Raw genomic sequence first — 12681 nt, forward strand, 5'->3', positions numbered from 1 at the left:
AAACAATTAGGTAGACACCTAAACGACCACAACATACAGGGATATACAATGTAACACTGACATAAAAGCACACACAGGTTGGACTTGATGGACTTGTGTCTTTTTTTCAGCTTTACCAACTATGTAACTATGTATGATTATAATCATTATTTTATTTTATACCATTATTGCTATTATTTACGATTATTTTATTCTATGTATATCATTTTATTCTATGTATATATTTGCTTCTATGTATTTATATATTGATGTTGGTTTATACTTTCTAGCAAGCGGTTTAATGGATGTGCATTTGTCATACGTTCCTTCCTGTTAGCAAATCTTTTTATTTTTTTAATTCACAGCCTCTTCGTATCTAGTAATCAGGGTGGAATGTACAATCACGCCCGGCATTTTGACAATTACACCCAGATTACATATGGATACCAGCAGCAATCTGACGACATTCTGACGAAATTTACGTGAAGCTGAATCTTCCAGAAATGTATACAGTCCTAAAAAGATGGACCAACTAACCAATCGACATAGCTTGCGGTGCCACGGACAGCCTTATCATTGGTCAAATGTGTGATAGGAGGCGGACATATCATTAGAGGCGAAAGGAGCCCTAGCGCGACGTGTGACGTCACGGAAACGTGTGCGAATCCGCAGCCGACAGCTTGAGAGCTTGCTCTCCAATCGAAGAATTCCAACGCGTGGTGCTGTAACCAATCACAGCCTTCCACGACTGTGGCCGGCCGGGAGGGTATAAAACTAGACAGGCGGCGCGTAGTACGTCAGTCTAGCAGCTACCGGCAAATATAAAGAATTCGGGGAAGCGCTTTCAAAGGCTGAATCTAAAACCGGTATGTTGGAAATTGCGAGTGGTTAGGGTTCGGGGCCGTGGGGACAGGGACAAAAGTCTTTCTACTTAAAGGTTGTAATGTGTACTTTGTCAATGCTTGTCTGTTTGGGCGGCGACGAGGCCTGGTTATGTCTAGAGGCATCCGTGAATATTTAGCTGATGTGGGACTAAAGCAGACCATACACGTTTTAATCCGATTGTACAGTCTGCTTCAAAGTGCCCATTCGGGGTGTACCTACTCCAAGGGCCTGCCTGATTTTAATACCAATTGAATGACTTGATTAGGTAGGTCCTGTTGTTATCCTTTGGTAAATCCGAAATGAAATTGTACAGAGACTATCAGGCCAGTTTAGGATTTCCCAAAATTGTGTTACAAAAGTAAATAGATTGGCTTAATATCAGTGGGACCAGACAGATTGTAAAATATTCTTTTAGCTTTGCCAACAACGGATCTAAATCAGGGCCTGCCAAACTGGGTTCAAATTGGGGCCTTATATTGCACAGTTCTGGTAAATCAAAACTTGCTTGTATGGTGATCATTCAGTCTAATCTCAATATTGAAATGGTGACCATACACTATACAATCTACTTTAGATCTACTGGCAACTTTATAGTGCAGCAGCCTCCTTGATTGGAATGGATTGATATCATGTATGTTTTTGTTAATTTTGAGGGAGATTGTACAAACTAATTGTAGTGTGCATGGCCTCCCTAATAGACATTGTACAATTGGGTTGTATAGTGTTTGGTCAGTTGACAAGTGATAGTATCTCTGCTAATGCACACTTCACAGTGAAGTAAAATAAATGAAGATGGTCAAATTATTAACACACTAGATTAATAGATAACGTGTCATGAACGGGTGCTGTATTGTGCTTTTAATATTTTAACCAGTTGTCTGATTTGGAAGATCTGGCAGAGATAATTTGGTGTTGGCCAGAGTGAAATGCATTGCTGCTTTGTTTGCATTGTTTCTTACTCGTGTAATTATGAGGTTTTGTAGCACACCATCTTTCATTTTAAATTGTGCTAAATGGCTTGACGTTACTGTTCTTGATCTCTGGGTATTGGCTTTGTAGCCATGAAATCCAATATATGCAAACTCTAAATCAGGAGCTATTATGGTCTGCTCAGACTGCATAAGGTGATATCTGGTTGCTGATGTACTGCACAATATTGCTGCTTATACTGTTTTCTTCTGGATTTGCTAAACCAGAAAATCATCTTTTTGGTAGTAGCCAGTTGGGGATTGTGAAATTTTTCTGGCGCTGGGGACCCCTGATTTACACATAGTCAATGACATTATGTTGTAACCTGAAAGAAGTAGGGGGAGATCCGTGGTTGCCTTCCTTTCTCTAGAAGCTTCTCCTTCCTTCCCCATGATTCATCAGCTTGTCTCTTCATTGGATGGAGTGGCGAGATGTAGGAGTGACCCCGCCCTTCTTTATTTTTTATTTTTTTACTGTAATCCAGAAGACCTTCCTTTCCGGCTTTGCCATTCACTTGCATTACCTTCTAATAGGTGTTTTTATATGTGTTTGTTTATAAAACTATATTGTGTTTAATAAACAAGCTTGTGGTTTTATTTAATATAAATATATATATAATTTTTTTTCAGCAGACTGTTGCCCTCTACATTGGATTTATATATTTTTCTTGTGAGAAAAAAAAAAAAAAAAACATCCCATGGTTGCAATGAAGCTGTTAGGAACTCTTTTGCTGGTTATTGCCAGCACTTTTGCCGATGATGATGACAAAAAGGAAGAGGTTGGCACCGTGATTGGCATTGATTTGGGAACAACTTACTCATGGTAAGTACGTCACAGGCTAGAAGTGCCTAACATTGTGTTTCAAGCTGTAGTAATAAGATTGGTAATTTTGCCTTACACTTTTGACCAGGGGTCTCAAACTGGCGGTCCTCCATCTTTTGCAAAACAAGTTCCATGAGGCATTGCAAGGTTAATGGTTACCAGCATAACTTCCTTAAGCAGAGGCATGATGGGTCTTTTAGTTCCACAACAGCTGGAGGGCCATCAGTTTGAGACCCTTGCTCTTGACTGTAGCAAAAATATTGTATTAGCATTACTCCAGTTACATACAAGGGTTTTGTTTTAATATTTAAGTGCTTTTGAGGATGAATGTCTGTGTTGCGTGTGACATCCAGTGCGCTTCCTTGCTTGAATATCAATAATGGCTAGATCTGGTTGTTAGGCAATGGGCTACATGCACATGGTCGCATTTGCCCATGCAGCATAAAGAATACATATTTCTGGTGTGCAGATGTCTTAGCACTGCATACAGCCTCCCATAGACCTGAATGAGTGAAGGTGGCTGTAGGCAGCTATTTGCATAAAGTAGTGCACATGCACCGACTACACCTGAGGTGATTACATCTGTGCACTGCTTTATGTAAATGTCGTACAGCCGTCTTGACCCATTCATGTCTATGTGCAGCTGTATGTAGTGCTAGAACATCCGGCACATCTGAAATACGCAGTGGGCAGATGCGCCCATGTACTTTCTTTTTGGGTGAGTAGATTGTGAATGAAGAGTTATGTTACTTAGACCCAGGGCAAAAATGCAGGAGTTTCTAAATCAAGAACTTCTTTTCTGCCAAAAGCAACTGTTTTCTAATGCATGGCATGTGAAATATGAATAGGTGAATTTCTGTGGAGCCTGTAACATCATTTGACATGTTCAGTGATATAGTTGGATTGTTGAGTGTCCTGTTATTAGTAATCTAGTTTAGACATTTCACAATATACCACAATGATATGTATCATTTAAAAAAAAAAAAAAAAAATGCTGTGCCATTATTTCTAACTTAACGTTTTCATTTTGGATGGAGTGGAGAGGAATTTGAATGCCTTTCAATTTTCATAATATTATAAACCTCCCTTTACTCTATCCGAGATCAAGGCTTCATTTACACTTGAGCTACTTTTGGCCGTGGGAAAACTCTGCAAAATCGTGCTGCGGTTTTGCGGTCAAAGCGTGTTCTGAATACGATTCTTCTGCGTTCAGGAGATGGAGGTTAGGGGAGGTGGAAGGTTCAGCATTATAGTTACAATTTTAAAGCGGAGTTCTACAGATGGGATGGGAAACATTGTTTGGTTCTCTAACCTTGCTATATCTGCAATTGTCAGCTTTTGTGATGGAGAAGAGATTAGGTGCAGTTCTGCTGGGGGGGGGGGGGACACCACAATCAGGTGACAGTTTGTGAAATTACTGTTGAGCTTCTGGGAACTTTGTTGAAATTATTCCTGAACCTTTGCGTCACTTACTACTGAACCCCTGCACTCCGCGTCCCTTTTAAGCCACAGCAAGTATTCAGCGCAATGAAAATCACACCCAACTTTTTTTTTTTTTTTTTCAGCTGCGGGGTCACAACTTATGATCTTGCACACAGGCCCACTGCTTTCAGAAAATGCCCCTGACCTGAGCTCATCATTGCGCATCCATTCCAGATGCTTGTATGTGACATCACAAGCACGTGTGCTGGATGCGAGAGTTTGATCAGCAGGATGAGTGTGCCAGGACAGGTAGATGTGTCTCATCTCTGCTTCCTTTCACCACTCTGCATATCATAGATGTGAGGAGGGTTCAGGGGCAGATGTGCAGGGAGGTACAGTGGTGGGAGGCATGAGTAGGGGGTTCAGCGGTGGGATAGAAATGTAGGGGGGTACAGTGATAGGGCAGATGGGGGGAGGGGGGGGTACAGTGTTGGGCCAGGTGAGAAGGGAGTTACAGTGGTGGGAGAGATGAGCAGGGGTGTTGGGGCAGAGGAGAAAGGAGGTACATTGGTGGGACATGAGCAGGGGGTTACAGAGGTGGGCCAGATGTGGAGAAAAGAGTTGCATCGGTGGAACACATGAGCAGGGGGGTTACGGCGGTGGGGCAGATGTGCAGGAGTGACAGTGATCTGAGGTGTGGAGTTGCAGGAATTGGGGCTGATCTGAAGCATGAGTGAAGGATGTTAATTTCTCACTACTAAAGTAGTTTACAGCATTTACTTTATAAAAAAAATCCTTTTCATGATTGAGAGTGTGAAGTTGACTTTTTGTAACAAAAAACGGCATGATTAACTTCTCAGAAAACCTTTTTCGGCACACTGTGCTCAAAAGGTTGCATTAGCTTATTCAAAGATTATAATGTGTTAATCAGGTAGTAAAAGGGATACAAATGAGTTTTTAACTATTTTTCTAAAGACCACTTCATTGTTTTATAATCCTTTTAATGTTGTTGGATCTTAATGTATGTGTATAATTAGAATAATTTTTTTTTTTTTTTTTTTTTTTTTTTTTTTTTTATATATCTGATGATAGGTCTGTTTTTAAAAACGTGAGACTGTACAAAATTTAGACCCTCTAAAAGGACATCTTTTCATCCTTGTTTTTTGACAGTGTTGGTGTATTCAAGAATGGACGTGTTGAGATTATTGCCAATGATCAGGGTAACCGAATCACACCCTCTTATGTAGCTTTTACACCAGAAGGTGAACGTTTGATTGGAGATGCTGCCAAGAATCAGTTGACTTCCAATCCTGAAAATACAGTGTTTGATGCCAAGCGTCTGATTGGTCGCATTTGGAATGACCCATCTGTACAACAGGATGTCAAGTATCTGCCTTTTAAGGTATGTAGCCAATATGCAGTGTGTGGCTAATTTTACTGAATAAGTTTTGTGTGAGCTTGTTCACTTAACTGGTTGGCACTGCGAGGACATGGCGCGACCCCGATCTCTTTAAAGAGCCGTGGCTCTTTAACCATGTGATCGTATGTGTCCAATCACAGCCGGTCACATGTAAACGAGGAAGTGCCGGTAATCAGCGCTCCTCACCTCACACTGACAGTTGATCAGCAGCATCTCCACGCAGGGGGACGTAGGAATGTAATCGGGGCACTGATCATCAGTGCCGTGATTACAGTGTAACCATACATTGCCCACCAGTGGCAGCAATCAGTGCCCATTAACAATGCCAGTCTGTGCTGGATAGCAGTGCCGCCTCATCAGCACACATCAGTAAAGGCGAAAAATTACTTGGTTACAAAATGTACTGACAAATTTTTTTTTTTTTTTTTTTTTTTTCAAAATCAAAAACCCCAGCAGTGATTAAATACCACCGAAAGAAAGCTCTATTTGTGTGAAGAAAATGATAAAAAAATGTGTTTGGGTACAGTGTAGCATGACCGCGCAATTGTCATTTCAAAGTGTGACAGCGCTGAAAATTGGCTTGGGCAGGAAGAGGGTGTAAGTGCCTGGTAGGCAAGTGGTTAAAGTGAATATACACTTTGCCAAGTGAATTTGCAGTTGGCTTAAAGGGGTTGTTAAGGCAGTGCACAGGATAACCCTTCCTTCCTTCCTTCCTTCCTTCCTTCCTTCCTTCCTTCCTTCCTTCCTTCCTTCCTTCCTTCCTTCCTTCCTTCCTTCCTTCCTTCCTTCCTTCCTTCCTTCCTTCCTTCCTTCCTTCCCGGGATGATGCCTGCAGCTGCGGGTATAACCCCAGAAAGCCGAGTACGCACATCTGCTCGGTGGGAAGGGGTTTTAAATAGAGGTCACTTACAGAAGATGGCTGGAAACTGTTAACATTGTTTTTACATTTTTCAGTAAAGTTACAAGCATGCTGGGTTTTTAGTAGGGTTGTCCCGATACCACTTTTTTAAGACGAGTACCGATGCACTTTTTTTTTTTTTTTTTTTTTTTTTTTTTTTTTTTTGTAATCAGCCCTGTTGGGGGGGGCTTTGTGAGATATCAGGGGTCTTAATAGACCCCTGAAATCTCCCCCTTGAGACAGAGACTAAGGCTAGAGATTCCCCAGTTCCTTTCTCTGCAGCCTCAGCTGCACTGAAAATGAATGGAGAGAAGACGGCGGCTCCTCTCCATTCATAAACTGAGACATCGTAATCACAGGAGATTACAATGTTTCAGTTATGTGAATGGACAGAGTCAGTGATTACTGACTCTGTTCATACATCAAAGGAAGGAGGATGACATGGAGAGGGACAGCAGAACGGAGGGAGACACGGAGGAAGAAAGGAGTGGGACAGCAGAACTGAGGAGACTGGAGGAGGATGGGGTGACAGTCAGCGGTGATCGTGTGTGGGGGAGTTACAAGCACTGATCACCGCTGTATAGATTTCACTAAAGCAGCTGAAAGGGGGGGAAGCTTGTAACTCACCGCTGACTTTACAGGTATATCGGGTGAAGTATCGGGAGCATTTGCCCGAGTACAAGTACTCAGGCAAATGCTTGGTATTGGTGCCGATACTAGTATCGGCACAACCCTATTTTCTAGCATAATCAACTGGAATATTGTAGTTGCAGAAAACCTACTTGGCCTGGACTAGTGCAGTCACCATATCTAAGGACTAGTAAACTTAAAATATATAGCAGTTTAGGTATTCTTTAAATTGTATTTTTTAAACAGCATCTCAAAATGTTATACAGGTAGTCATCACAGCTTGGAGCCTTTTGCAGATTTGTATTTTCTTATTTCTGATATGTTTTTACTAGGTTGTTGACAAGAAAACCAAACCCTATATAGAAGTCGATGTTGGTGATCAGAGAAAGACCTTTGCTCCAGAAGAAATCTCTGCTATGGTTCTCACTAAGATGAAAGAGACTGCTGAGGCATATCTTGGCAAAAAGGTGTGTACATTTTTGTAGAGGGGGGGTTTTTAAAAAAAAAAAAAAAAAAAAAAAAAAACTCTCTCAGGTGTGTATATTACTGTTCAGTTTATGGTGCTGACCCTTTTTTCCATTTATCTTAGGTTACACATGCTGTTGTCACTGTACCTGCTTATTTTAATGATGCCCAGCGTCAAGCCACAAAGGATGCTGGAACTATTGCAGGGCTTAATGTGATGCGGATTATCAATGAGCCGTAAGTGTCTTTTTATTAGCTGTTTTTTAAATTATGGACCTGAAATATTTTTTGTAAAGCTTGTCTTTTAATATGTTCTTTTTGTGAATTGCAGAACTGCTGCTGCTATTGCTTATGGCCTAGACAAAAAGGAAGGTGAGAAGAACATTCTTGTCTTCGATCTGGGTGGTGGTACCTTTGATGTGTCCTTGCTTACAATAGACAATGGAGTCTTTGAAGTGGTGGCTACCAATGGTGATACTCATCTGGGAGGAGAAGACTTTGACCAGCGTGTAATGGAACACTTCATCAAGCTCTACAAAAAGAAAACTGGCAAGGATGTGCGCAGAGACAACAGGGCTGTCCAAAAGCTTCGTCGTGAAGTTGAAAAAGCCAAGAGAGCCTTGTCATCTCAACATCAAGTTAAGATTGAGATAGAATCATTCTTTGAAGGAGAAGACTTCTCTGAAACTCTTACCCGTGCTAAGTTTGAGGAGCTTAACATGGTAAGCATTTGTAGCCAAACTGCAGTACTATTTTGAGAGGTTTGCTGAAGATTGTGGGAATGATATAGCTAGGCTGTAAGCCCCTTACACTGCTGTTCCAGTTAGTAACCAGGAGGTGACAGATTTGCTGTCAACAGCTGTTCTCTTGGCATAACTGAGCTCCCATGGGTGCCTGCACTTTACATCCTATAACACCCATCAAAAAAAAAAAAAAAAATATATCTCTATCCTGCACGATTAATTGTGGAGAATTGTTATTGCGATTCTCCGCCTGCCGCGATTGCAATTCTCACCATCAAGCAAGTTGAATGTTGTGAGCTGCAAAGCGCATGCCACCGTGCACCGATCGATGTCCCCGGGATGTTTCATTGTTGCAGAGGGGAAGCTGTCGGAGCCAGCGTGCTGATGTCACTCAGCAAAGAATGTTATTGGTTGGCCGGGTAAATAATGTTTCTTCTTTACACTGAGGTCTTGGGGACAAGCGTGACTGCAGCTGCAGGCTGCAGCACTGAGAAAACGTGAGCTGCTTTAGTTCTTTGTGTGGGGTGTTTTTGTTTTTTATCATCAAATGCTTAATTTTTCTTTCAACGAAGACAAGTCTCAGTTAATTTCCTTTTTTCACTGCGTGGTGCAGGATGGTAACTATAAAGGGCAGGGATGCCTGAAGTTGCTAATTTACTGGTTATAAGTGTATATTCACTGGGCTGTGTGACCCCTTTGTGATGGGTAGATATATCTATAATATCATATATCATCTGTCCTTTGGACATCTACTATTCTCGATCTACACATCCTCCCTGGGTCAGCTGATAGCCTTCCATGGCTTCCACTACAATTTATATGCCAATAACACCCAAATCTATCGCTCTACCCCTCAGCTCACCCCATCAGTCTCCTCGCACATCACTGATTTACTAACACACATATCAGCCTGGATGTCACACCACTTCCTCAAACTGTATCTAAAACCAAACTCGTGATAATTCCTTCCCCTGACTTCTCTGTTGAGATCAATGGCAAAACTCTGTCCATCCCCACATGCCAGGGTGCTAGGGGTAACCCTAGACACTTAACTGACTTTTCAGGCCCACATCAGAACACTGTCCAAATCTCTCATCTCGACTACTGCAACTCACTCCTCATTGGACTATTTTTACATACACCATCCCCACTTCAGTCCATAATGCTGCTGCAAGACTCATCCACCTTACCAACCATTCAGTGTACCTCCACCCCTCTCTGCCAATCCCTGCACTGGCTTCCACTCACCCAACTAATAAAATTCAAAGTACTAACAATTTACAAAGCCGTCCAACTCTGCCCCCAGCTACCTCACTAACCTAGTCTCAAAATACCAACCAAGCTGCTCTCTTCGATCCTCCCAAGACCTCTAGCACCCTTGTCACCTTCCATGCTCGGCTACAGGATTTCTGCAGAGCTTCTCCCATGCTTTGGAACGCCCTACCCCAATCTATCCAACTGTTCCCTAATCTATCCATCTTTAGACGATCCCTGAAAACCCTTCTCTTTAAAGAAGCTTATCCTGCTTCTAACTAATACAGTTTTTTTTTTTTTTTTTTTTTTTTTTTTTTTTTTTTTACTTTCTACATCAGCTCATGCCCCACAGCTATTACCTTTTTTGTATCTATTGACCCTCCTGATTCTTGTAACAAATTGTAATGTCTGCCTTCCTTTTATTAAGCATTGTGAAAACTGTTGGCGCTATATAAATCCTGAAGAATAATAATAATATATAAATTTGGATGGTCATTTTGGGACCCATCTTGTTTGCACTGGTTACAAAAAAGACACAAGCCCATCTAGTACTCCAATAACTGACATGTTAACGCTCTCCACCCTCTCTGTGTATGTATACATTTTGTAATTTGCATCTTGTAATTTTTAATATTTTGTCTTGGTTTAGGACCTCTTCCGTTCCACCTTGAAACCAGTACAGAAAGTGCTTGAAGATGCTGACCTGAAGAAATCTGACATAGATGAAATTGTGTTGGTGGGAGGTTCTACGCGTATTCCTAAAATTCAGCAGCTAGTCAAAGAATTCTTCAATGGCAAAGAACCATCTCGTGGCATTAATCCTGATGAGGCTGTGGCTTATGGTGCTGCTGTTCAGGCTGGTGTACTCTCTGGGGACCAGGACACTGGTATGCTGTGTGTTTTTGTTTGTTTTATTTATTATTATTATATTATTTTTTTTTTTTATTTTTTTTCTTACTCATGTTTACTTGCTGGTTTCAGGTGATTTGGTTCTTCTTGATGTGTGCCCTCTTACACTCGGTATTGAAACTGTTGGTGGTGTCATGACTAAGCTCATCCCTAGGAACACTGTTGTGCCTACAAAGAAGTCACAAATTTTCTCCACAGCCTCTGATAACCAACCTACTGTCACAATTAAGGTTTATGAAGGTAACTAAGTTTAAAAAAAAAAAAATTGTAATTTGGTTTTGAAAATGTTAGGTTCTGTAAATACTACTCCTCGTATGCATTTCCTGTTTGGCTCTCAAGTTGGTCTCTTGCATTGGTGACATATAATCATCATAACTTTATTTGATCAGGTCACATGCAACTTTACATATGGTGCTTTCCTTTGCTGCTAGGGCATTCAAATGTAGCGGTTTTTGTATTGTGGGTGGTAAGGCTGCTAATGTAACCCTGAGTTAAGCGTCTAAAGTATAATCTGAGAATCTTCCTTGGTAAATTGCCAAACAATGGATTATGGTTTACATTTATACTCAAATTGCATAACTTTAAAAAAACAACATATGTCCAGTGAGGTCTCTGCCACCTCGGACTTTTCTCTTTATTTACAATGTATGTTTTTGTTGTGCTCCAATTTTAAAGTTGACGCTATACTCTGAGCTCTGACAGGGATGTGCTCTGCTCAGCTAGCCCTCCCATTTGCTGTCCATTCACAGAATAATTTTGTATATTATGAATGGGCTCACATTTATAAAAGCCTTCTGTGATTGGGCAAGGGCAGGTAGAGCAGCTGCAAGTGACTTTTGCAGCCACAGGGTAAGCGACCTGAGGGTCCAGCGCTGAAGTATCATAAGTATAGTGATCGTTGTACTTGCATCACTCAGTAAAAATATGGATGGTAAACAGAGTTCAGGAATAGGCACCCTCTTTTCTTTATATATTAACAGTACCCTTTTTTTTTTTTTTTTTTTTTTTTTTTTTTTTTGCTAGGTGAGCGTCCGCTGACCAAGGATAACCATCTTCTGGGCACTTTTGACCTTACTGGTATACCTCCTGCTCCCCGTGGTGTTCCTCAGATCGAAGTTACATTTGAGATTGATGTTAATGGTATCTTACGGGTTACAGCAGAGGACAAAGGTACTGGCAACAAAAACAAGATAACGATTACCAATGATCAGAATCGACTAACGCCGGAAGAAATTGAAAGGATGGTCACTGATGCAGAGAAGTTTGCTGAAGACGACAAGAAACTGAAAGAGCGGATTGATGCACGGAATGAGCTTGAAAGTTACACTTATTCATTGAAAAATCAAATGGGGGACAAAGAGAAGCTTGGTGGAAAGTTGTCATCTGAAGACAAGGAAACCATTGAAAAGGCAGTGGAAGAGAAGATTGAATGGTTGGAGAGCCATCAAGAAGCAGACATAGAAGAGTTCAAGACGAAAAAGAAGGAGTTGGAGGATATTGTTCAACCAATTGTTGGTAAATTATATGGTGGGGCAGGTGGACCTCCCCCTGAAGGAGATGACCATGAGAAGGATGAGTTATAGGCCTATTGTATGACCTTTTGGCTACTGTAAATACTGGACTCAGGAACTTTTTTTTGTTGAGAGAATATTTGAACATTTAGATACTCAATTTTCATGTGGATTCTTCACTTCAGTGGAGACGAATGCTAAGCTGTTATGGCTGTTTACTGCTTTTCGTTAGCAGTTGTTCATCCAGATCACTATTTTTGTTTGGTGACTTCCCAGGGGAAGGGTGGGTCTGGTATTTGGGAGGGTAGGGTATAAAGAGGTTTAAAAGGTTGCTCAAATGTTTTATTTATTTGAAATATTTTGGTCATGTGCATTCTACGTAGAAATTTTTCTACCCTTCAATGACCACAATAAATGTTTGATAATTAAACTACTCTGTTGTATGTAAACATTCTTCACACTCTGGGACCTGTAATGGAATACTGGTGAAGTGGTGCTGTTAAATTGTACTGAGCTTAGCACGTTTGCTTAATTTGGTAGTTGAAATCCTTTACAAAATGAAGGTTGTGCTATGCCAAATTGGTGACTACGTACGTCATTGCATAGTGGCTGCACTGTGGCAACATGCAAAAACTCCATTCCTTCTTAATGGCAGCCCAACGCACGAGTGTGCTGCATATTAAAGTACATTTTTTCCAAGTCATCAACCAGGATGATCACGAGAGATAGTCTCCATATCCTAAAGGAAACGCAAGAGCAGATGTATTTAAAAAG

The 12681-nt window shown here is 41.1% G+C and overlaps 1 protein-coding gene across 2 annotated transcripts; it reads left to right on the forward strand.

Moving 5' to 3' along the window:
- The first annotated feature begins 692 nt into the window (after positions 1-692).
- On the forward strand, positions 693-12340 carry HSPA5 (heat shock protein family A (Hsp70) member 5). Of its 2 annotated transcripts, none has more exons than XM_073600343.1 (9): positions 693-845; positions 2463-2655; positions 5248-5479; positions 7358-7492; positions 7615-7727; positions 7822-8212; positions 10137-10374; positions 10469-10636; positions 11420-12340. In XM_073600343.1, the coding sequence occupies exons 2-9, from the start codon at positions 2531-2533 to the stop codon at positions 11977-11979; spliced, it is 1962 nt and encodes a 653-aa protein (XP_073456444.1). In that variant the 5' UTR covers positions 693-845; positions 2463-2530; the 3' UTR covers positions 11980-12340. The 2 variants fall into 2 exon arrangements, with proteins under 2 accessions (XP_073456444.1, XP_073456445.1); XM_073600344.1 differs by having other exon boundaries at positions 697-845; positions 2466-2655.
- Positions 12341-12681: the final 341 nt, after the last annotated feature.

Source organism: Aquarana catesbeiana, linkage group LG09 (assembly GCF_042186555.1).
Source record: "Aquarana catesbeiana isolate 2022-GZ linkage group LG09, ASM4218655v1, whole genome shotgun sequence".
Taxonomy (NCBI): Eukaryota; Metazoa; Chordata; class Amphibia; order Anura; family Ranidae; genus Aquarana; species Aquarana catesbeiana.